Source organism: Drosophila sulfurigaster, chromosome 2R (genome assembly GCF_023558435.1).
Source record: "Drosophila sulfurigaster albostrigata strain 15112-1811.04 chromosome 2R, ASM2355843v2, whole genome shotgun sequence".
Classification (NCBI taxonomy): Eukaryota; Metazoa; Arthropoda; class Insecta; order Diptera; family Drosophilidae; genus Drosophila; species Drosophila sulfurigaster.
This window is the reverse complement of record NC_084882.1, coordinates 28,108,296-28,126,150: the sequence shown is the minus strand read 5'-3', so window position 1 is coordinate 28,126,150 and position 17,855 is coordinate 28,108,296. Positions and strand designations below refer to the sequence as shown.

At 38.5% G+C, this 17,855-nt stretch overlaps 3 protein-coding genes across 3 annotated transcripts; 2 read left to right on the top strand and 1 right to left on the bottom strand.

Annotated features, from left to right (window-relative positions):
• The first annotated feature begins 502 nt into the window (after positions 1-502).
• LOC133838757 (uncharacterized) lies at positions 503-1,752 on the top strand. The gene is made up of 3 exons (XM_062269983.1): positions 503-977; positions 1,040-1,248; positions 1,307-1,752. The coding sequence occupies exons 1-3, from the start codon at positions 554-556 to the stop codon at positions 1,451-1,453; spliced, it is 780 nt and encodes a 259-aa protein (XP_062125967.1). The 5' UTR covers positions 503-553; the 3' UTR covers positions 1,454-1,752.
• A 215-nt stretch (positions 1,753-1,967) lies between these two features.
• On the top strand, positions 1,968-15,065 carry LOC133837605 (corticotropin-releasing factor-binding protein). The gene is made up of 7 exons (XM_062268418.1): positions 1,968-2,627; positions 10,030-10,105; positions 12,951-13,243; positions 13,375-13,481; positions 14,132-14,250; positions 14,307-14,470; positions 14,525-15,065. Exons 1-7 carry the CDS (start codon positions 2,577-2,579, stop codon positions 14,765-14,767), a joined length of 1,053 nt encoding a protein of 350 aa, XP_062124402.1. The 5' UTR covers positions 1,968-2,576; the 3' UTR covers positions 14,768-15,065.
• LOC133837604 (sphingomyelin phosphodiesterase) lies at positions 15,050-17,571 on the bottom strand. The gene is given in 5 exon segments (XM_062268417.1): positions 15,050-15,406; positions 15,486-16,356; positions 16,419-17,188; positions 17,190-17,305; positions 17,422-17,571. Coding segments are annotated over 5 exon segments (2,001 nt in total). The 5' UTR covers positions 17,549-17,571; the 3' UTR covers positions 15,050-15,289.
• Between the last annotated feature and the right edge of the window lie 284 nt (positions 17,572-17,855).

Sequence of the window (17,855 nt, the reverse complement as noted above, 5' to 3'; positions counted from 1 at the left end):
TTGCAAATTATATATTCAACATATCTAGAAAGCAAACTCTACAACGTTTTTCACAACTTTTCTTGCATTTGTCGCAAGTTGGAAAGTTCCGCAAATTGAATGTTATGCCCATTGTGATTGCCAGGTCAATGGAGCGCTTGATTTCAGGCCCAAATGCAACTGCCACATGTGCAGCCAACAGCTTTGCGGCACATTCGATTAGAATACTCTTGGCGATGACAAGTTAATTTCATGTCTACGCAGCAAGGTTTCCAGGTCACCCAGAGACAGACAGTCAGAGAGACAGACAAAGCAAATTCAATTTCGAATTCAACAGTTTTTGCGACATTGTGACTTACTAGATCTTGGCCACCACCCACCACCCATCACTGTCTGTTTGACCATGACAAACGCATTGGGTGACCGTTAGACATTTGCTATAATTCTGCACGCAATGCGTAATCACCGGTTGCATGCCCCAAAAGACATTTTCATTCCAGCGGCCATAAAAAGTCAGCGTCGATCGTTGTAGCAACCTCAGTTTCATTTCAGACCTTGACGCGATCACCACGAAATGCAAGTGAAATTTATGTACGCAGTCTGCTTGCTGCTGCCACTTGTGGCAAGCACCGCGGCGACGCCAACGCAAACGGATACGCGTATCTCATGGATAGCTCAACTAAAGCAACTCCATCATCAGTTGCATAATTGCCTGCAATCCGGTGGCAGCTTGGGATTGTGGTCCTGCTTCCGTTCACGCAGTCTGCGCATCTTTGAGGATGTCATGAGCTCCGATGTGATTCCACTCTTCGAAGGCGTGCGTCTAGTTGCTGCCACAAATGCCACGAATGGCCAGGCGCGACATGCAGGCGATGATCGCAAGGATCTGAAGCATCTCACTTGGTTTGATCAACTGGCCAGCAGCTTGGCCAAGAGTTTGACCACGCACACGCTACAAGTGAATCTGGTGAAGCTCACAGAGCGCTATCTGAGCAGTGGTAATATTCAAAATAGTTCAAATTCTTCCTCTGCAGTTTTAAGATATAAATGTATCTTACAGATGCGCCTGCAACTCAAGCGGATTCCATGGGCAGCGCTCGTCTTAGACGCCATCGCTTCAACATGATTATCACCATGATGTTTGGCGTCACAGCTCTGGGCGCTGTCCTGGTGCCCATGGGCTTCCAGATGCTTTCAATAGTCAGCGGCAAAGCTTTGCTGTTGGCCAAAATGGCGTTGCTGCTGGCCTCGATCAACGGTTTGAAGCGGGTAAGTTGCTGAAGAGAATTTCCCTGCAATAAAATATTGATATATTTTCCTTATTAAGGTGGCCAACACGGGACTGCATTATGGTCTATATCATGTGCCTGGCGAGCACTTGGGTGGCTACTACGATCGTGGTGATCTCAATCATCCACGCAATGTTCCCATTCCTGTGGCTGTGGCTCCCACCTTCGACATGAGCGTCAAGTAAAACTAAAGTCAATAGTTGTAGTTTGAATTAGAGACAATTAAATACTTTCCCTTTAAATATTAACAGCCAATAAATGGCTAACATTTTAGGCCAAGTTGGCAGCTTTGTTGCGAAACAAAAGCTTGCAAAGCTTGCGGTGTGGTGAATTTCTGCTGCGCGGTAAAGTTTGCAAATGGAAATGTCAAGCAAAAGTATTTTATGAAAAATGTATTAGGAAATTACTAAAAACAATAATATAAAAATATATTAAATTATGCGAATTTTGTGTATGAAAAATATAAGTTAATAAATATTTCAAACTCTAATAAATATAGAAACATTTTTGTACTTTAATGCAAAAGAAATTTTCAACAGCAACGATGACGACAAAGACAGAGGACGAGGCCGTCTGTGTATGTGTGTGTGTCTCTATGGGGTATTGTGGCAGCTTGGTAGTGTGGGTGTGTGGATGCTACACGAGGCAGGACTATAAAAGGAAATGCGCCGCTGATAAGGACCAACATTCTGTCGTTGTGCGGCAGCGTTGACGTTTCGTCGCCAAAACACACACAATACAAAATACAGAAAAAAACGGAAATCGCGCCTTTACCGCAGTTCGCATTGAAATCGTTTCGCTTCACTTCGGTTTCAGTTGAGTTCGTATCCTTTTTTATCCTTTGGCGTGTAACGTGTAACGGTTCCTTGTGCCAATTCAAAACGCGTTTAAGCCGCAAGTGCGATTTACTGTACTCACTGTCCGTGTGTGTCTCTCTCTGTGTGTGTGTGTGTGGCACGCTCGTCAATTCTCTAATCAACTTATTCGTTGCGTGATTCCTTCCGCGCGCTAATCCCTTTAATCAGATTAGCAGCACCTAACAAAAAAAAGTACTGGACACAGGACACAGGACAACGACAACGACGTGGACCACAACACGACGCTTGACGCTTTTGAAATTTGGCGCTCACGCTCTTGGTGCTGCGAAATTGCTTTAGGCCGTCGGTTAATTGAAACCCCAGTCAACCAGCCAACGAGCCAACGACCGCAAACGGCGGCAATTGGCTATTTAACGCCCGCAGTTTCGCATTTTATTTTCTAACAGCCAACAACAGGAGAACCAAAAGGTTTTCTTTTTCGGGGTACGGAATGAAGCTCGTGGTTTATCTCTACTTGTCCATGATTGTGCTGGGCGTACAGGTGAGTGAAAGTGACTTTCGGGCTAATTCAATTTCGATCAACAAGTTAAGTCAACTTTTGTTTCGACTTGGCCCGCTGCTCGTTGTTTCCTTTTCGGGCTTAAATGAATTTGGCCCCGTTGTTACTCTGTTAGTCATTCATGTTGTTTTTTTTTGCCCTATGCTTTCCTGACTTTGAGGACGATTGATGAGCCTAGGCCTTGTCGCATTTTATGAGCAAAGTTTTTGAAACCTGACTTTGGCAGGAGGCGAACAGACGATTGATGAGCGTGTGTGCTAGGCCTTGTCGAATAACATCATTTTATAGAAGGGAGCAGGAAATGTATGTTGAGGCATCTCCGACCCCTTTGACGAGTCGATCTAACCATGTCCGTCTGTCCGTCTGTGTGTTGTGTTTCTCTGTCCGTCCGTCCGTATGAACACCTAGATCTCAGAGACTATAAGAGATAGAGCTATAATTTTTTTTCGACAACAGATTGCAGATCAAGTTTGTTTCAAATTACGCCCCTTCCGGCAAAAAATCGAATCAAATTTTAAAGCTATACGAATTTTGGTATATACAATAAATACTATAGTAGTTATGATTCCTGAGCGTGATCAGATAAAATTGTCGATGTTATTAAAGAAATATGTATGGGCAAAAACTCCTACCTACTAGGCTCTTAGTTAGTTTGTCTGACAATCTGGTATATTGTGCCGTCTATGGTATATTTTGAATGCGGCACTATATCACATATACCATTTGGTATATTTTTAGTATTTTTGTAGTATATTTGGTATATTTTGAGAAATATAACGCAAAATATATTGCTTTTATTCAAAATGGGTAGCGGGTATCTCACAGTCGAGTACACTCGACTGTAGCTTTCTTACTTGTTTTTGGGTTGTTTTCGAAATCAATTTTATGTTTTATTACTCTTGTTCTTGGGAGTCCTGCCCTCCTGTCATCGTTATTACATATTTTGGCTATTTTTAGCTGTGGTGGCAGATGCGATAAAACGATTTCTCTTCTTCGAACTCCCTTTAATCTTATCAAATTACAAATTTCTCACAATAATTAAGTTGTTTTGGTTTCAGTGCGAGATTTGTCACAGCTTAGAATTTCGGCAGAAAGTCCTTTCGAGTTGGGCGGTTGGGAATTTGAATTACTTTTGAATTTTGTAATTGCTTCAATGAGTTTTCAATAATTAATGGCAAAATGGAATCATCATTTGAAGTGACAAAAAAGTTATTTTGTGCATTAGTTTGTTTTGCACTTCAAATGTAAATTTTGTGTAATATTTGATTTATTGGGAAAGTAATAAGTTTACTACAAATTAAGAACATTAACTTTTAACATAAGTTTTTGTGTGTTGAATAATGAAGAAAGATGAAAAATAAATAGATAATCGAAGGATTGATTAGACATTGATTAGAAAATAAGTAAGCAAATATATTCAACAATTTCAGACATTAATTTTAAACTAATTTCTACAACAATCTCTTACTAAATTATTATTACTACCTCTTCAATTTGATTGTGACTAAAGTGCCAAGTTAAGCTGATGGACTTCGCTGCCATTGCTTTACCAATAGCGTTAGTATTAATTTTAATTATAGCTAACCTTTAAATAAATAAAGTGCCAAGTTATTGAAATAAAAATATGATGAACATTTTATTTAAAGTTGTATAATGTAATATAAAAATGTTATTTGTGTAAATACTTCATTTTGGGTGATAGATTGGAACTAAAGTTCATTTATTTGAAATGTTTTATATATAAAAGTTATTTATATAAATTCTTCTTTATGAGAGACAGATGGGAAATTTTATACTTTTGCAGAAATTCCGATTTGAAAGCATTAGATAAACAAAAAGATGAGTCAATATTGAATTTTAAAGAGATATAATACATAATATTTAATAATGCAATAAAAACATTTTGATTTATATCTGCAACATCTTGTTATCAAAATATTATTAATACGACTTAACTTGCTTCCTTAGAACGTGCTTTGTTAAAATAAAAATGAATGCTTTTAATACTTTGCATTCAAGTTTTTCAATAGTTGAAAAAAATGAAAGCAGATGTCACAGATGTCTCGACTATAAACTCAACCCGCTCAAACGCATTGCCAATGAGTTGCACCTTTGACTGTTATGCCATCAATAATGTCAACTATTGTATGATGTGTTGACTTAGTTGCGACTTGTCTTCTTTTTGTTGTTGCCTCACCTGCTGCTGTTGCTGCTGCTGTGTGGACAATGTATCTATCCTCTTTGAAAGGATCTCAATCGCAATCCCAGTCGGATTGAGTGTGAATGGCTTGGGAAGAAATGTAAATTTTTCAGCTGGCTTTCAGTCGTCGTGTTAAGGGGCATGTCAAACATGCCACGCGAGGCTACTGAGGATGCTGCTGCCTCAGTGTGTGTGTGTGTATGTGAAAAATCAACAATCAGCAGGCAGCAAGGCAGGAAAGAAGGAGAGGCTAACACACACAACACACGACTGATGGACATTCATTGTAGCTGTGACCATCCTTGGCCAATGTCAATGCAATTGCACCTCATTCTATCGCATTGTCAACTGAGCTGAAGCTGAGCTGCATCCTGATGTTGTCACTTGATGCTCGCTTAATGCCGCATGTTAACACCGACCAACAAGCATCAGCAAGCAACATCTGCACTTGGACATTTTACGAGCATTTAAAACTCAAAAGGGAATGATATTTGAGTGTCGACAATTCAAATAGAATGTTGCTACAAGTTTAAGAAGACAGAGAGAAAGAGAGAACTCTCTAATTTGGTAAACAACATATTTGTAGCTGACACCTGAATATGCCCGCATTGGATTGCCGAAAAAGTTTGTTAATTACCGCACATATATCAGAGACTCGCTCGTAAAGTGTATTAAAGTCTTTTGCCTGGGGGGCACCGAAAACTTTTAATCAGCTCCAATTTGTCAGCTGTGACCCCGTGGGCGAAAGCAAAACGCAACTTCGCTGTCCTTACACACCCAATAAATTCAATATTACAATCCGATGTGTGAGTGTGTGTGTTGAAGCAGCCTGTTACGGACTTATGTTCCATGTAAATTTATGCCAAAAAAAAAAGAAGTAAAAAGAAGAAACGACGGCTTCCCTCGTATGAAATATGATGCGCACTTTGCATAAAATTCCGCTGCAATATGCGAGCATAATATATATTCAATAAATGACAAGCTCACAGCACAAATGCGCAGAATAGAAGAGTTTACTCTCCGTATGTGTACTTATGTTATACTCGAATGTGTGCAACTAATTTCCGGTAGAGAAATAGATTTCTGCGTACTAAGCTCACTGCAGGGAAATTCGTTTCTGCTCTTGTTGCTTGCTTTTCCACGATGCGTGGGGGGGGAACCACAACACGAGAAGCCATTTGACTGTGTGTCATCGCAGTGACATGACATAAAGTTAATGAAGCTATTTCAAAATGAAACTGGGCTGAGTAATTCCAGAAGTGCCCTCTGCGGTAATTAGTGCCCTACCAAGAACTCAGTCACACTCTCTCTCACAGCAAGGTGACATTTTCCTAGCAGCTGCAGTTGAAAGTGCAATTGCACTTTTTCGTTTCTCGCTGCCAAATTAGACTACAAGTTATTTGTTTTTGGGTGGGCGAACACAGTGAAAAGTTTTCGCAGTTGATTTAGAGTTTTTTCTCCTCCGTGTGTTAATTAATTAAATATTTTATTTGCGTGTCAAGCGCAGCTGGGCTCACTAAGCCAATAACACACATTGCCAATGGGGCGTATACGTAATCGAATTAAGGCGTCATCTGCTTTGCAAATAAAACTTTTCATTATGTATTTAAATTGAAACTGACAATTGCAGCCCAGTAATGGTGTTAATGTGATGTTTCGCGAATTCAATTGTGCTCAATAATACAATTTAATGCACGGCTATTTTAAGAAAAGTCAACGCATGATTGTTGATATCATTTATTTTATTTAAATGCTGTGATAAGTCAATGAGAAACACAAACGAATAATAATCGAATATATGAATACTGAATGAAATAATGAACAAACAGATAAAGAAGCCAAGCTAAATTGATGCACAAATTAATTTATGATACAATCGTTAAATATTTATGTTTAAAATGCTTTATCTTAAAGTTGATTTGCTACATTTATTAAGAAAAGTCAAATGAATATGATTGATGAATCTTTAAAAAACCAAGCTAGATTAATGTAGAAATAAATTTATGAAACAATCGTTAAATATTTATTCTGCTTTGCTTCATTTATTATAATAAATAATTTAAATAAACATCCATGATGGAAATGAATATGAATGATGAATCCTCAAAGAATCAAGATAGATTAATGTAGAAATAAATTTGTGTAACAATCGTTAAATATTTACTTTCAAAAGTAATTTAATTCAATGTTTATTGTAATAAGTCAAATAAATTTAAATGATGGAAAAAATTCATATGAAATTAATGCAGAAATAAATTAGTGTCACATTCGTTAAATATTTATTTTCAAAGGCACTTTATATCAGAATTGTTTTGTTATATAATAAGTCAAGAAAATAAAAATGATGGAACAAATTCCATTAATATTTATTTTCCTTGCTGCATTTAGTATAATAAATTAGTTATATAAATAAAAATGATTGAACAATATTCCTACTTGAGACAAAATAAATTAATGTTTATAAATTAAATAAATTTGTGAAACAATTTTAAATATTAATTTTCAAAAGTACTTTAATTCAACGATTATTATTATAATAAATCAAATGAATATGAATAATGAAAAAATTCCTCAATGAGTGAAGCCAAATAAATGTAGAAGTGAATTAATAAAACAATATTTATTTTACTTTGGTACATTTATTATAATAAATAAGTTAAATAAATATCAATGAAAGAAAAAAATCCTAAATGAATCAAAGAAATTTATGTAGAAATAAATTAGTGCAACATTTGTTAAATATTTATTCAAGAAAGTGCTTTAATTCAACATTGTTTTGCTACATTTATTATAATGATGCCGACATTCAGAACATAGCATCAGTATGCAAATGCGAGATCTTAAAAGTTTTGCGTTTTTCGAAGCACTTAGATCCGGTTTTATGCGCATATTTAAGCCAATCAATTTCCTTGAAGCATTAGCTACGCAATCCTTTACGGAAAGCCATTGCGAATTAATATTGCAAATTTCGAAAACAGATCGCTCAAAAAACGCACAAACATATTTCACTTTAATATTTGATGAGCTTTTGGCAAAATGCCAAAGTAAAAAGAAGCATTTGTTTATTGGCCGCCTGTTGCAGGTTGGCCAGCAACAAAAAAGAAGAGAGAAAAAAAAAAAAAGAAAACCTTTTTAAAGTGAGCGAGCAATGTTCGTAATATTATTGTAGCTGTCTCATGATTAAGTCATGATATGTTTGCCTCGCTCTCTCCTCTTCGTCTCGTTCCTATGCACTAATGCTATTTATGGCGCTGAAAGTAAATATTTGGAAAAACTCACGGATTAACGCGAAAATCCTGCACTGTACCGGCAAAGAGTAAATATTTAGAAGGGATGCCCGAATACCTTTTGTGTAAGCATTTCCTGCCCCTGCAGCCAATTTCAGCTCAGTAGGTGTCAAGTTGTTGTTGGTGTTCCCTCCTGTTGCCCTTATGGCATTTTAATTAAGTCATAAAATTTGTTGGAGCAACTCACCTATACAAATGCAGCCAACCTTTTGGCAACCTGACACGCATATTCATGTCTAATTAACGATTGCCAAGTTGGCTGCAGATTTTCCCATTTTGAAGAGTTGACGTTTTTAAAGCAGAATATGAATTATTTTTAAATGAATTTCGTATGCATGAGAAACGCAATTAAAATATGCAAGTGAATTTCAATGCTCGACTAGTTTAATCAATATATTGTGATTATTTTTAAAGCTTGCGGGATAACTTTTGTGTGAACTCATCTTCTGAGTAGATGAATGTGCGTTGTATGTATAAAAAAAGGCAATAATAAATATATATGCTATACATATATCTCAAGTCAACTCAACTGTAGCAGCTGGTGAGACAGAGGACAACAATGACAACAACAACAAGTTGAACAATAGCATCCTTACGGCATTTGCCGAATCCCGGCCAGGACAATGCCATTATGCAAATGAACTGTTTGCCTCAAGTGTGTTCAAAAGGGGATCATGTTTATAATTTATTTACTGGCGCTGTCATCAGCTTTTTGAGAAATACTTTTACGTATTGCCTGACGATTGACTTTTCATTTGCGTGGGTCTCATCAAAGATTGATGACGTCACTTGGGCATACAATTTACGCCCAATTTACGCATGCATCCAGCGCTCTTCCTTGCTATTCTATAAATCTATATATATACCATATATTCAACTTTTTTTTTTTGCGTTGTCGCAGCTTAAAGTTAGTCGTGCAAAGCCGCCACTAATTGACAGTTTCATAAGCATACAAGCATACAGCATAAGGCGCTTTGGCCTCGTTATGGACGACGACGAAATAAAAAAAAAAAAAAAATGGAGAAGCGGCGGCGGCTTTTCTGGAGTGTTGCGCAAACAAAAAATGAAGCCAACTTAGACGCCATTATTTTGTGGCTGCCCAATTTATCAATACCATATTATGCCCTCTTGGCAGGCCAACAAAATTTCAATTAACGCTCTCACCAGCTCAAAGCAAAGCCAACCTCTAATCAATCACCACCAAAAAAAAAAAGGGAAAAGGAAAAGCAAAAGCTAAACTTTGTAAAAAACTGTTTGACCCACAAGCTGAAATCAAAATTGAAACCGAAACTGAAACTGAAACTGACCCACTGGCTATTTAGAAAGTTTTAGATCCGAAGTCTTGGCTTTTGCTGTTGGGCTTTTCGGATTGCTTAAAATTCAAGCGGCATAAGCACTCAAGTGTTGCATGTTCAACAGCTGCAACTAGTTGGTGTTTGAGTCCTGTGGATACTACGTGGGGCTATTGAATGCTTTCGCTGAGAGTTTAATTAAAATTGGCAATTGTCCTGGCAGCTGCATTGCGCTTAAAATAACAACATTAGCTGGCCTAGACGCAGCCCTAGACTCATTCTCCTTTTCCTTTCCCCCTCGTTGCACGTGTGAGGCATTTTAGCTTAAGTCAATAATAACAAGAAGCCCGCTGTTCACTGTTCTCATTTGAGGCAACTACAAAGCGCAACTTACATATTTTTTTCTCAATGGAGAGCGATGGAATGTTGTTATTTGCCTGGGCAACCCGCTGATTTTATCGCATTTGGCTCTCGCTTTTGTCAAAGCTGAATGACTGACGCCGTCAAAGCGGCTATTCAAAATCAAAATTGAGCGCAAAAAAAAACAAAAATATAAAAATTGCCCTCGCCATATTTGTTTTACACTTTTTTATCTTTATCTGCAGGCCTGGCCAACAGTGAAGCGTTCTTTTGAGCTGTATCCAGGCGCGGCAATGCCCTACAACGAGCACAGAATCTCAGGTAAGATTACACTGTCCAACCCACACACACACACTACATTGAAGAACACACACACACACATACTTTTGCATATTGTGGAAAAGGGGAAAATGCGCTAACAAATTGCTGACTGAAAGTTTTTCGAGCCAAGTGCCTTTGGCTGAGATGCACTTTGGCGGCCGTGACAAGTTTATAGCGTTTACAAAATCTTTTGCCGCTCAGCTCAAATTGTATTTTAAATTGCTTTTTCTCCACACACACACACACACAACTTCTTCTTATCAAGTGACTTCCTGACATCAGCACAACACACACAAACACATGATACTTCAGCGCATGCACAATTTACATTTACATTTATTATGCGCATTATTTCGACGAGGGGGACGATTCAAATTTATTGACCATTCGCTGAAAAATTTGGGAAATTTCAGTGGAAATTTCAGTTGAGTTAACTCAGCACAAAATTCGATTAGCCGATATTGAAAATTCCAATGCATAATGTGTAACTAATAGAGTAGCTTACAAATACATATAATCATAACTAAGGACAGCTAGCCAATTGGCCAATTGGTAAATTGGCAAGGCAACCGCAGCGTTGTCCTTGCTGGAGAGATTTTCCTTGCGCAATCATCATGTGCCATCATCGTCTTTGACTTTGTTGTGGTTGTGTTTATTTATAATTGCTTTTATTCACAAGTGCTAGGCAACTGTCAACTCTAAAATCATTGCGTCATCATTCATGAGGTCAACCGTCGTCATCTTGATTTAAATTATGAGCAACAATTTTATTGGGAAATTGCCAATGAATTTAATATGTTAATATAAATTAGTATGTTCGAAATATTTATTAATATAATAACTACCTAATTAGTGATTAATTATCAATTATGCATAATAGAAAATTAATTGTTAAACGGTAATATTAAAAGACCGAAAATTGTTGCTGTAAACGTCTCATGCAATTAGGACACATCATAAACAATTAGGCGCCAAGTTCCCCGAAATCACAAACTGTAACGAGCACACATAACCATATATATATACCTACATATATATGAACATACTCTCACACCTACATATGCACAGAAAACACACACATTTAATATTAACACTTAAACATTTGACCCATACACATTGCGAGTAACGACAAAATGAGTTTGGAAAATTTTGGTGACACTTTGCCAACATGTTGTATGATCTTTCAGTGTGCTTATAAAGTTGTTTGTAAAATATTTTAATAAATTGATAGTGCAAAATATATTCTAAAATCTTTAAAATATAGAAATAAATACCATTTAGTATATAATATATCATTAGTTTAGAGAAAATCTACTTAGTTGGCAGCATTTTAAATAACATATTGGAAGACTTCTATTAAAATCAACTGAAAATATTTATTTAGTATTAAAAGTATTATTAAGTTTCGAATATATCATGAATGAAATTCTACTATTGATACAACATAAATTTATCAAGTTTATTAAACAGTTTTAAAAAATTCAATAAATTTTCCCTAAAAATATATTTAATTACATAGTTTCACAAATACTTATTTATTATTTAAAATGACAAATCTATAATTACTAGAACATGATGCATTTTATATTACATTACGAAAAACTGCAAAATTTTCGCTCCCCATCTTCTTTATAATGCCTAAAATTAAAAAATTAAAAATGTTTCCAAAATACTAAAATAAATAATGCAGTAACACGTTAAAGTCTATTTTTAAAATATTTCAGGAATAATCAAGCAATGACAAACTGCAAATTATTTGTTTCCCAATACCTAAAATTAAGTTGTAGAATATTTATATAATTTCATAGTGTAAAATTTATTTAAAAATGTTTAAAATATAGAACAAATTCAATTCAGTTTGGAATCTACCATTTATTTGAATGAAAATCTTTAAGTAATAATAAGTTCCACAAATATTTCATTAGTATTTCAAATGTCTAATCTATAATTTCCAGGACATAAAGCAGTAAGACATTAAAATCTAATTTTAGATAACTATAGAGATCAAAAATGACAAACTGCAAATTATTTTATTCCGCCAAGTACATTATAATACCTAGAATTAAATATATACTCAAACCATTCAGATTCCTGCTGCACTTCCTTTTCTACAATATGTAAAATACCCGACGCAAGAGTATACTAATCGAGTATGAGAGTGTTGAGAGCGTAGTTAGCGGGTTTATGGTCATTTGGTTGGATGACTGACAAATGCACACACATATACAACCACACACTCTCTCCCATACACACACACACACACCCACACTCGCACACACAGTCCAACACACACATCCATGAAAGTTGCGTGTGTGACAAGCATGTGAAATAGTCAAAGTCAGACGGTGGTTTAATTGTTTTTTGGTCATGGACGAAACAGTCATAAAATGCCAGCGTCAAATACGTATGTGAATACGTCTGTGTGTGGGTGTGTGTTTTTTGTTTGCTTGTGTGGGTTAACTAATAATGCGAGCCATAAATCAGGCAACAGTGGCCAAAGCCAGGCATTAAGTGAACAGCCTACAGGACTTTGTATGATAAATTAATTGTTCGGGTCAGAGGTCGAAACGTGGTTACAATTTGCATGTGCTCCCAATGCTCTTTGTAAGTGGATTTCAATTATTACACACATACACTTACACTCACTCGTACACACACAAACATGTACAATATGAGCAACTAGCAGAGCAATCATTGGAGATGTAGCAATTTGCTTAGTTTGCTTCAAATTGGTTTCAAAATGCCCAGCAGCCAATTGTAGTTTAGTTTAACTTTGCCTCCGACTCCTTTCTCTTTCTCTGTCTCCGTCTCTGTCTCACTTTCGTATCGTGAATATCGCTTACAGATTGCATGCATGTGACCTCCGAAGCAGGTGATTTCATTTTCAAGAAATCAGCGCCATCGCCAGCAGCATCTCCCTTGGCCGGACTCAATTTCAATCCAAACGCCGACCTGCTCGAGTTGGGCAACGAGGAGTTGGAGGCAGCTGCCGTTGCTGCCGCAGCCGCAGCTGCTGCTGCCACAGCGGTAACAGCGGAGACCGTGTGTGGCCTCTATGTGATTGGCGAACCCGACACGATTGTCGAAATCACCATGAAGCACTACGATGTCAACTGCGAGACGGGCGGACTAATGGCGGTAAGTGGGGAACTTAAATTGCTTCTCCTTAATTTTGTTTTAGCTTCGCTCTACCTTTACAACCAAAGTGTAGCGTTGATTGGCATTTGTGTTAATTGTAACAATATCATATTAATTGCTTTGCTTTATAGTTTGTGGATGGCTGGGAGTTGAATGGAGAATACTTTCCGGCTGTCAAGGATCATCATCGAGTGCTCGAAGATCGCGTCTATGAATTTTGCAACAACAACAAACAATGGTGGGTAACTATCTATAATAAGTTCTGTAATAAATTGTTCAGTAATAAAATACTAACAAGTAAAAGTTGCTTATCGATTACATTGAGTACCCTAAACTAATTAATCTAATTGAAAAGCAATTATTATTCAGCACACCATAAATTTATGTGCTGCTTTCCAAAACGAAAAGAGGAAAAGCTATCAATTTGGCCAGTGTTATAAATATTGAATTAAATTAGAGATTAGAGGGAGATTATATAAACTAAAGTTAGTTTGTATGATATTTCCAAGTTATGCTTAACAAAATTTATTATACAAACCTCCAACGAGCGCCAAGTAGAAGTTGCCTCTAATTATATTAAGTATACGTCATTATACTGCGCATCGTTTGCATAAGCTCAAAGTGTTCGACACCAAAGTAACTACAGTTATCGAATTTGGCAATAGAGAAGCTGAGGATTGTACGATATTTTAGAGTTTTCAATCAGTGACAAAAACCAAAAAGTTGCGCTCCGATTATATTAAGTATACGTACAGATCCAAGAATAGAAGAGTTAAAGCCACTAAACTAGGGGACAATAATCCGAAAGCCTTAACGATTTATCAGAGATAAAAAGTCTAGCTTTTGAGCCATCTGAAGCATATTCATTATAATTATATCTATTTACAGGCCACGCTACAGCAACAAGAAGTTCTTCCGCTCGAGTCAGAATGCAGCCTTGCTTCAATATCGCATACCAGGACGTGGATCCTTTGTGGCCAACGTGCGTTTCCACAAGATTACCCAACGTAAGTACCTGAATACTTACTTAATTTTATGAGAAATTTATACTCTTCCTTCACAGCCTGCAACGTGCTGGTTCAGGATACCGCTGCTGTCTATAAGATGTCCAACTTTGGACACGCTCGCAACTGTACGCTCTCGGCACTCTTTCCGGCTGCCATCTCGCTGGGCAATCTGCGCATTGGGAGTAAGAGTGTGCGTGCCCAGGATAAGGTCAACTATGATGTGAGTAAGCTGAAGTATTTCTCAAGCAGAGTAATACAATAAAGTTTTCTCTAGTGCCATCTGCTTGAGGATCGCTTGGAGATTGGCGGCTCGGCTGGCCTGGACACCAGCAGCATGGAGTTGGCCAGCTCGGTTTGTGGCGCCAGCGCTGAGCTGGGACCCGAGCAGGCCATCTACTGTGGCGTGACCAGTGTGCGATTGGTGTCGACGGGACGCTATCAGAATCAGGCAGCGGTCATCGTACGCAAGTCGGATGAACATGATCTGGACATTGCCACGCTGATGTGTGCGCTCTAAGCGGCTTAACTGGATTAATTGATGTTGATGTTGATAAACTGTTGGATGAGGCCGGCACAATGATTACAATTTCACATTTGTAAATATGTATGTGGTTGGAAGATAGCGATAATGAGATATGGAAAGAGAGAGAGATAAGGAGAGCGAAGGCGAGCCAACCGCAAAAAAACCAAAACAAAACAAAGCCATTCAACTTGGATTCTATTCGTAGCGCTTAATCCTTAATCCAATCCAAGCAACAAGTATTCACCATAGCAAAACAGCAAAGAAAAAAACAAAAAGAAAAATGCAATTTTATGTAATTATATGTGTATATCAAAAATTCTGAATGTTAAAACTACAAAAAGCGTTTAATTACACTCGCAGCAGACAAAGAAGGATGGGGGGAAAAACTTATTGCCACTTTTATGACGCATTTTATGAATGCGCTGCAAGCTAATCGAACTAATTAATAACGATACGCTATAAATAAATGCCAAAAGCGATAAAGATAAGCGCTCGAGGATTAGCTGATGGTATCAATTAGAGCAACAGCAGCAAACCAACGATGCCAATCAGCAGCGAGGGCAAACCGATGGCAATCAAAGTGCCAGCTCCATCACCATCATTCTCTGGCTCATTCTCTGGTTCGTTGTCCAGCTGCAGTTTGAAAGGATTAAACGAAAGGATTAAGCTACCATATAATATATGTGTATGTATGTATGTTAGTAGTACTTACGCTCTGCTGAAGTATGGCTTCGAGTTCACGACAACGCGTTCTGTTCTTGTAGTTGGAGGTGGCGATGCGACACAGCGTGCTGGCCAAGCAATCGTTGTCGCAGCCTCCACTCGTCCTGGCATCCGATTGCGTCATCTTGTAGCGCCAGAATTTGCGCAACAGATTTGGTTGCTCGGCCATTTCCACCAGCAACTTGTCAATGCCAGCGGGACTTGTGTCGCTGGTGAAGTCCGCCGTAAATTCATATTCCTTGTACCAATTAGGCGATTCATCGGGCTTAAGATTCGCCTCGGTTAGATTAAAGGTCCAGGTCTGATGTTCCAACACTTGCCAACTCTCGGGGTGCAGTTCATACAAACGATAGTTGGGATTCTTGTAAGAGTAACTTGTCAAACTGCCGCCATTCCAGGCAACAGCAACCGCAGCTCCGTTGTCCGCATAATGCAGATTCATCTCATCCTTGTGCGTGTGTCCGCTAAAGATGCCCGTAATGGTCTTGCTGAAACGTGCCAGCAGGCGATTGTATTCCCTCGCCCAGTCCGACCAGCAGTCGCCATCGCCCGATGGAATGTGGGTCAGCACATGAACACGCTCGCCAGCCAGCTCGGCGGCCAAGAGAGTGTCATGGAACCACTGCAGCTGGTCAAGCACAAGCGAACCATTGTAATAGAGCCACCAATTGTAGAGATAGCAATCCATGCTGTTCAGCGCCACAATGCGATGACCAGCACTGGGCGAGTGAGTGTAGTAGCCACCGCGACGCACAGTGACCTCAGCTTCAGCGGGCAGCCACTTTTTCCACAAGCTCCAGACGTGCTCGTAAAGCCAATCAATGCGCAGCTCAGCGGGCAGTGCGCTGTCGCTGTTGAAACTGCAAAAGACAAGTGGAATTAGGCAAGGGAAAATAGAGTAGAAATGTGATGATTGACCTACACATTGGTGGGATGTGGTTCATGGTTGCCCAGACAGGGATAGACAGGAATGTTGGGGAAATACTGCTCGAACAGTTCATCGATTTCAGTCAACATATCCTTATTGCCCTGCTTCGTGGTGGACCAGACATTATGAGGCGGCACATCACCCGTGTGATAGATCCAATCAATCTTGTGCTGCGACATCTGTTGGAAGGCATTTAGAATCAAATGCTTAGGTGTATCGCAGTTACGATAGTCACTCCAATAGCCAGCTCCAACTGATGTGGTTACCACTTCACCCCGGCAGCACATGGGTTCATCGCACTCCGCCAAGCTGCCCACAGCATACTCGGGATCATAGTGAATGTCAGTCAAATGCAACACCAACAAATCATTATCACTCCGTTCAGGCAACTCGGAGTTGGACTCGAGTGATGTATCACCCACAATGGTCACATTGAGATTGTACTCCTCCTGCGACAGCTGGCAAATACTAATGGGCAACATGCCACAAATGGAGCTCGCCTCGGCAATCGTCTCATTCAGTATGTAATCGAGTATGGGCCAATTGATGTCAAAGAGTCCGCTGCACACTTCCTGCGTCTGAATGTCAAAGTAATCGCAAATTGTGAGCATTGTTTTCTTAGCATTTTCATCGCGATTTGGACCTGTTAATTCTCCATCTGGACCCGTAAAACTGTCGGCCAACACTTTCACAGTCGCTCGACACAAAGTACAAGCGAAATACTGATCTGCGGCGCTCACTTCGAATAGGGACTCGGTGAAAATGTCCTTTTTTGCTGTGACTGTGGCGCAACTCGTTGCCCAGCTGTCGAAGACGCTCCGACTCGATGCCCGTGGCCATGTACTTGACAAACTCTTGGCTAATCTCTTCCGCTATGCTAGCTGCAAAATCCCGAAATCAAATTAAAACAAAATTTAGCTACACTCGAGTTATATCTTGATTTGTGTGAATTCCAGTGAAAATACTTGAACTTGTCAATTAATCAACAAACACACACCTGAAATGGCAGCCGTGAGACGATTATCGCTGGTAAAGCTTTCTGGCACTCCAGGCAAGTTATGTGCCTCGCTGATGACCAGCGTGGTTGCCACAACAAATAGCACAATACTCCACTGAGACCTCATCGCACTCGGCTGATCCAACTGCAACTAAATGGCTCGAAGCCCAAATCAGTCATCTTTATAGCATTGCGGTCAGATTATCGCAGTATCGAAAACCTCGCGATTGCTTTAACCTAAACAAAACAATATCGTTCGCTATAAGTTGTAAACTAATCGAAAATAAGATTTGTTGATTATTTAATATGCTTGCCATAAAGCTATAAATCAACCTAAACTTAACTTGAGTTATTCCTCTATTAAACAATAATTATTAATATTTTTGCTATTATAAAAATTTAATAGGAAAAAAGATTTGTTTATTTTTGAATTA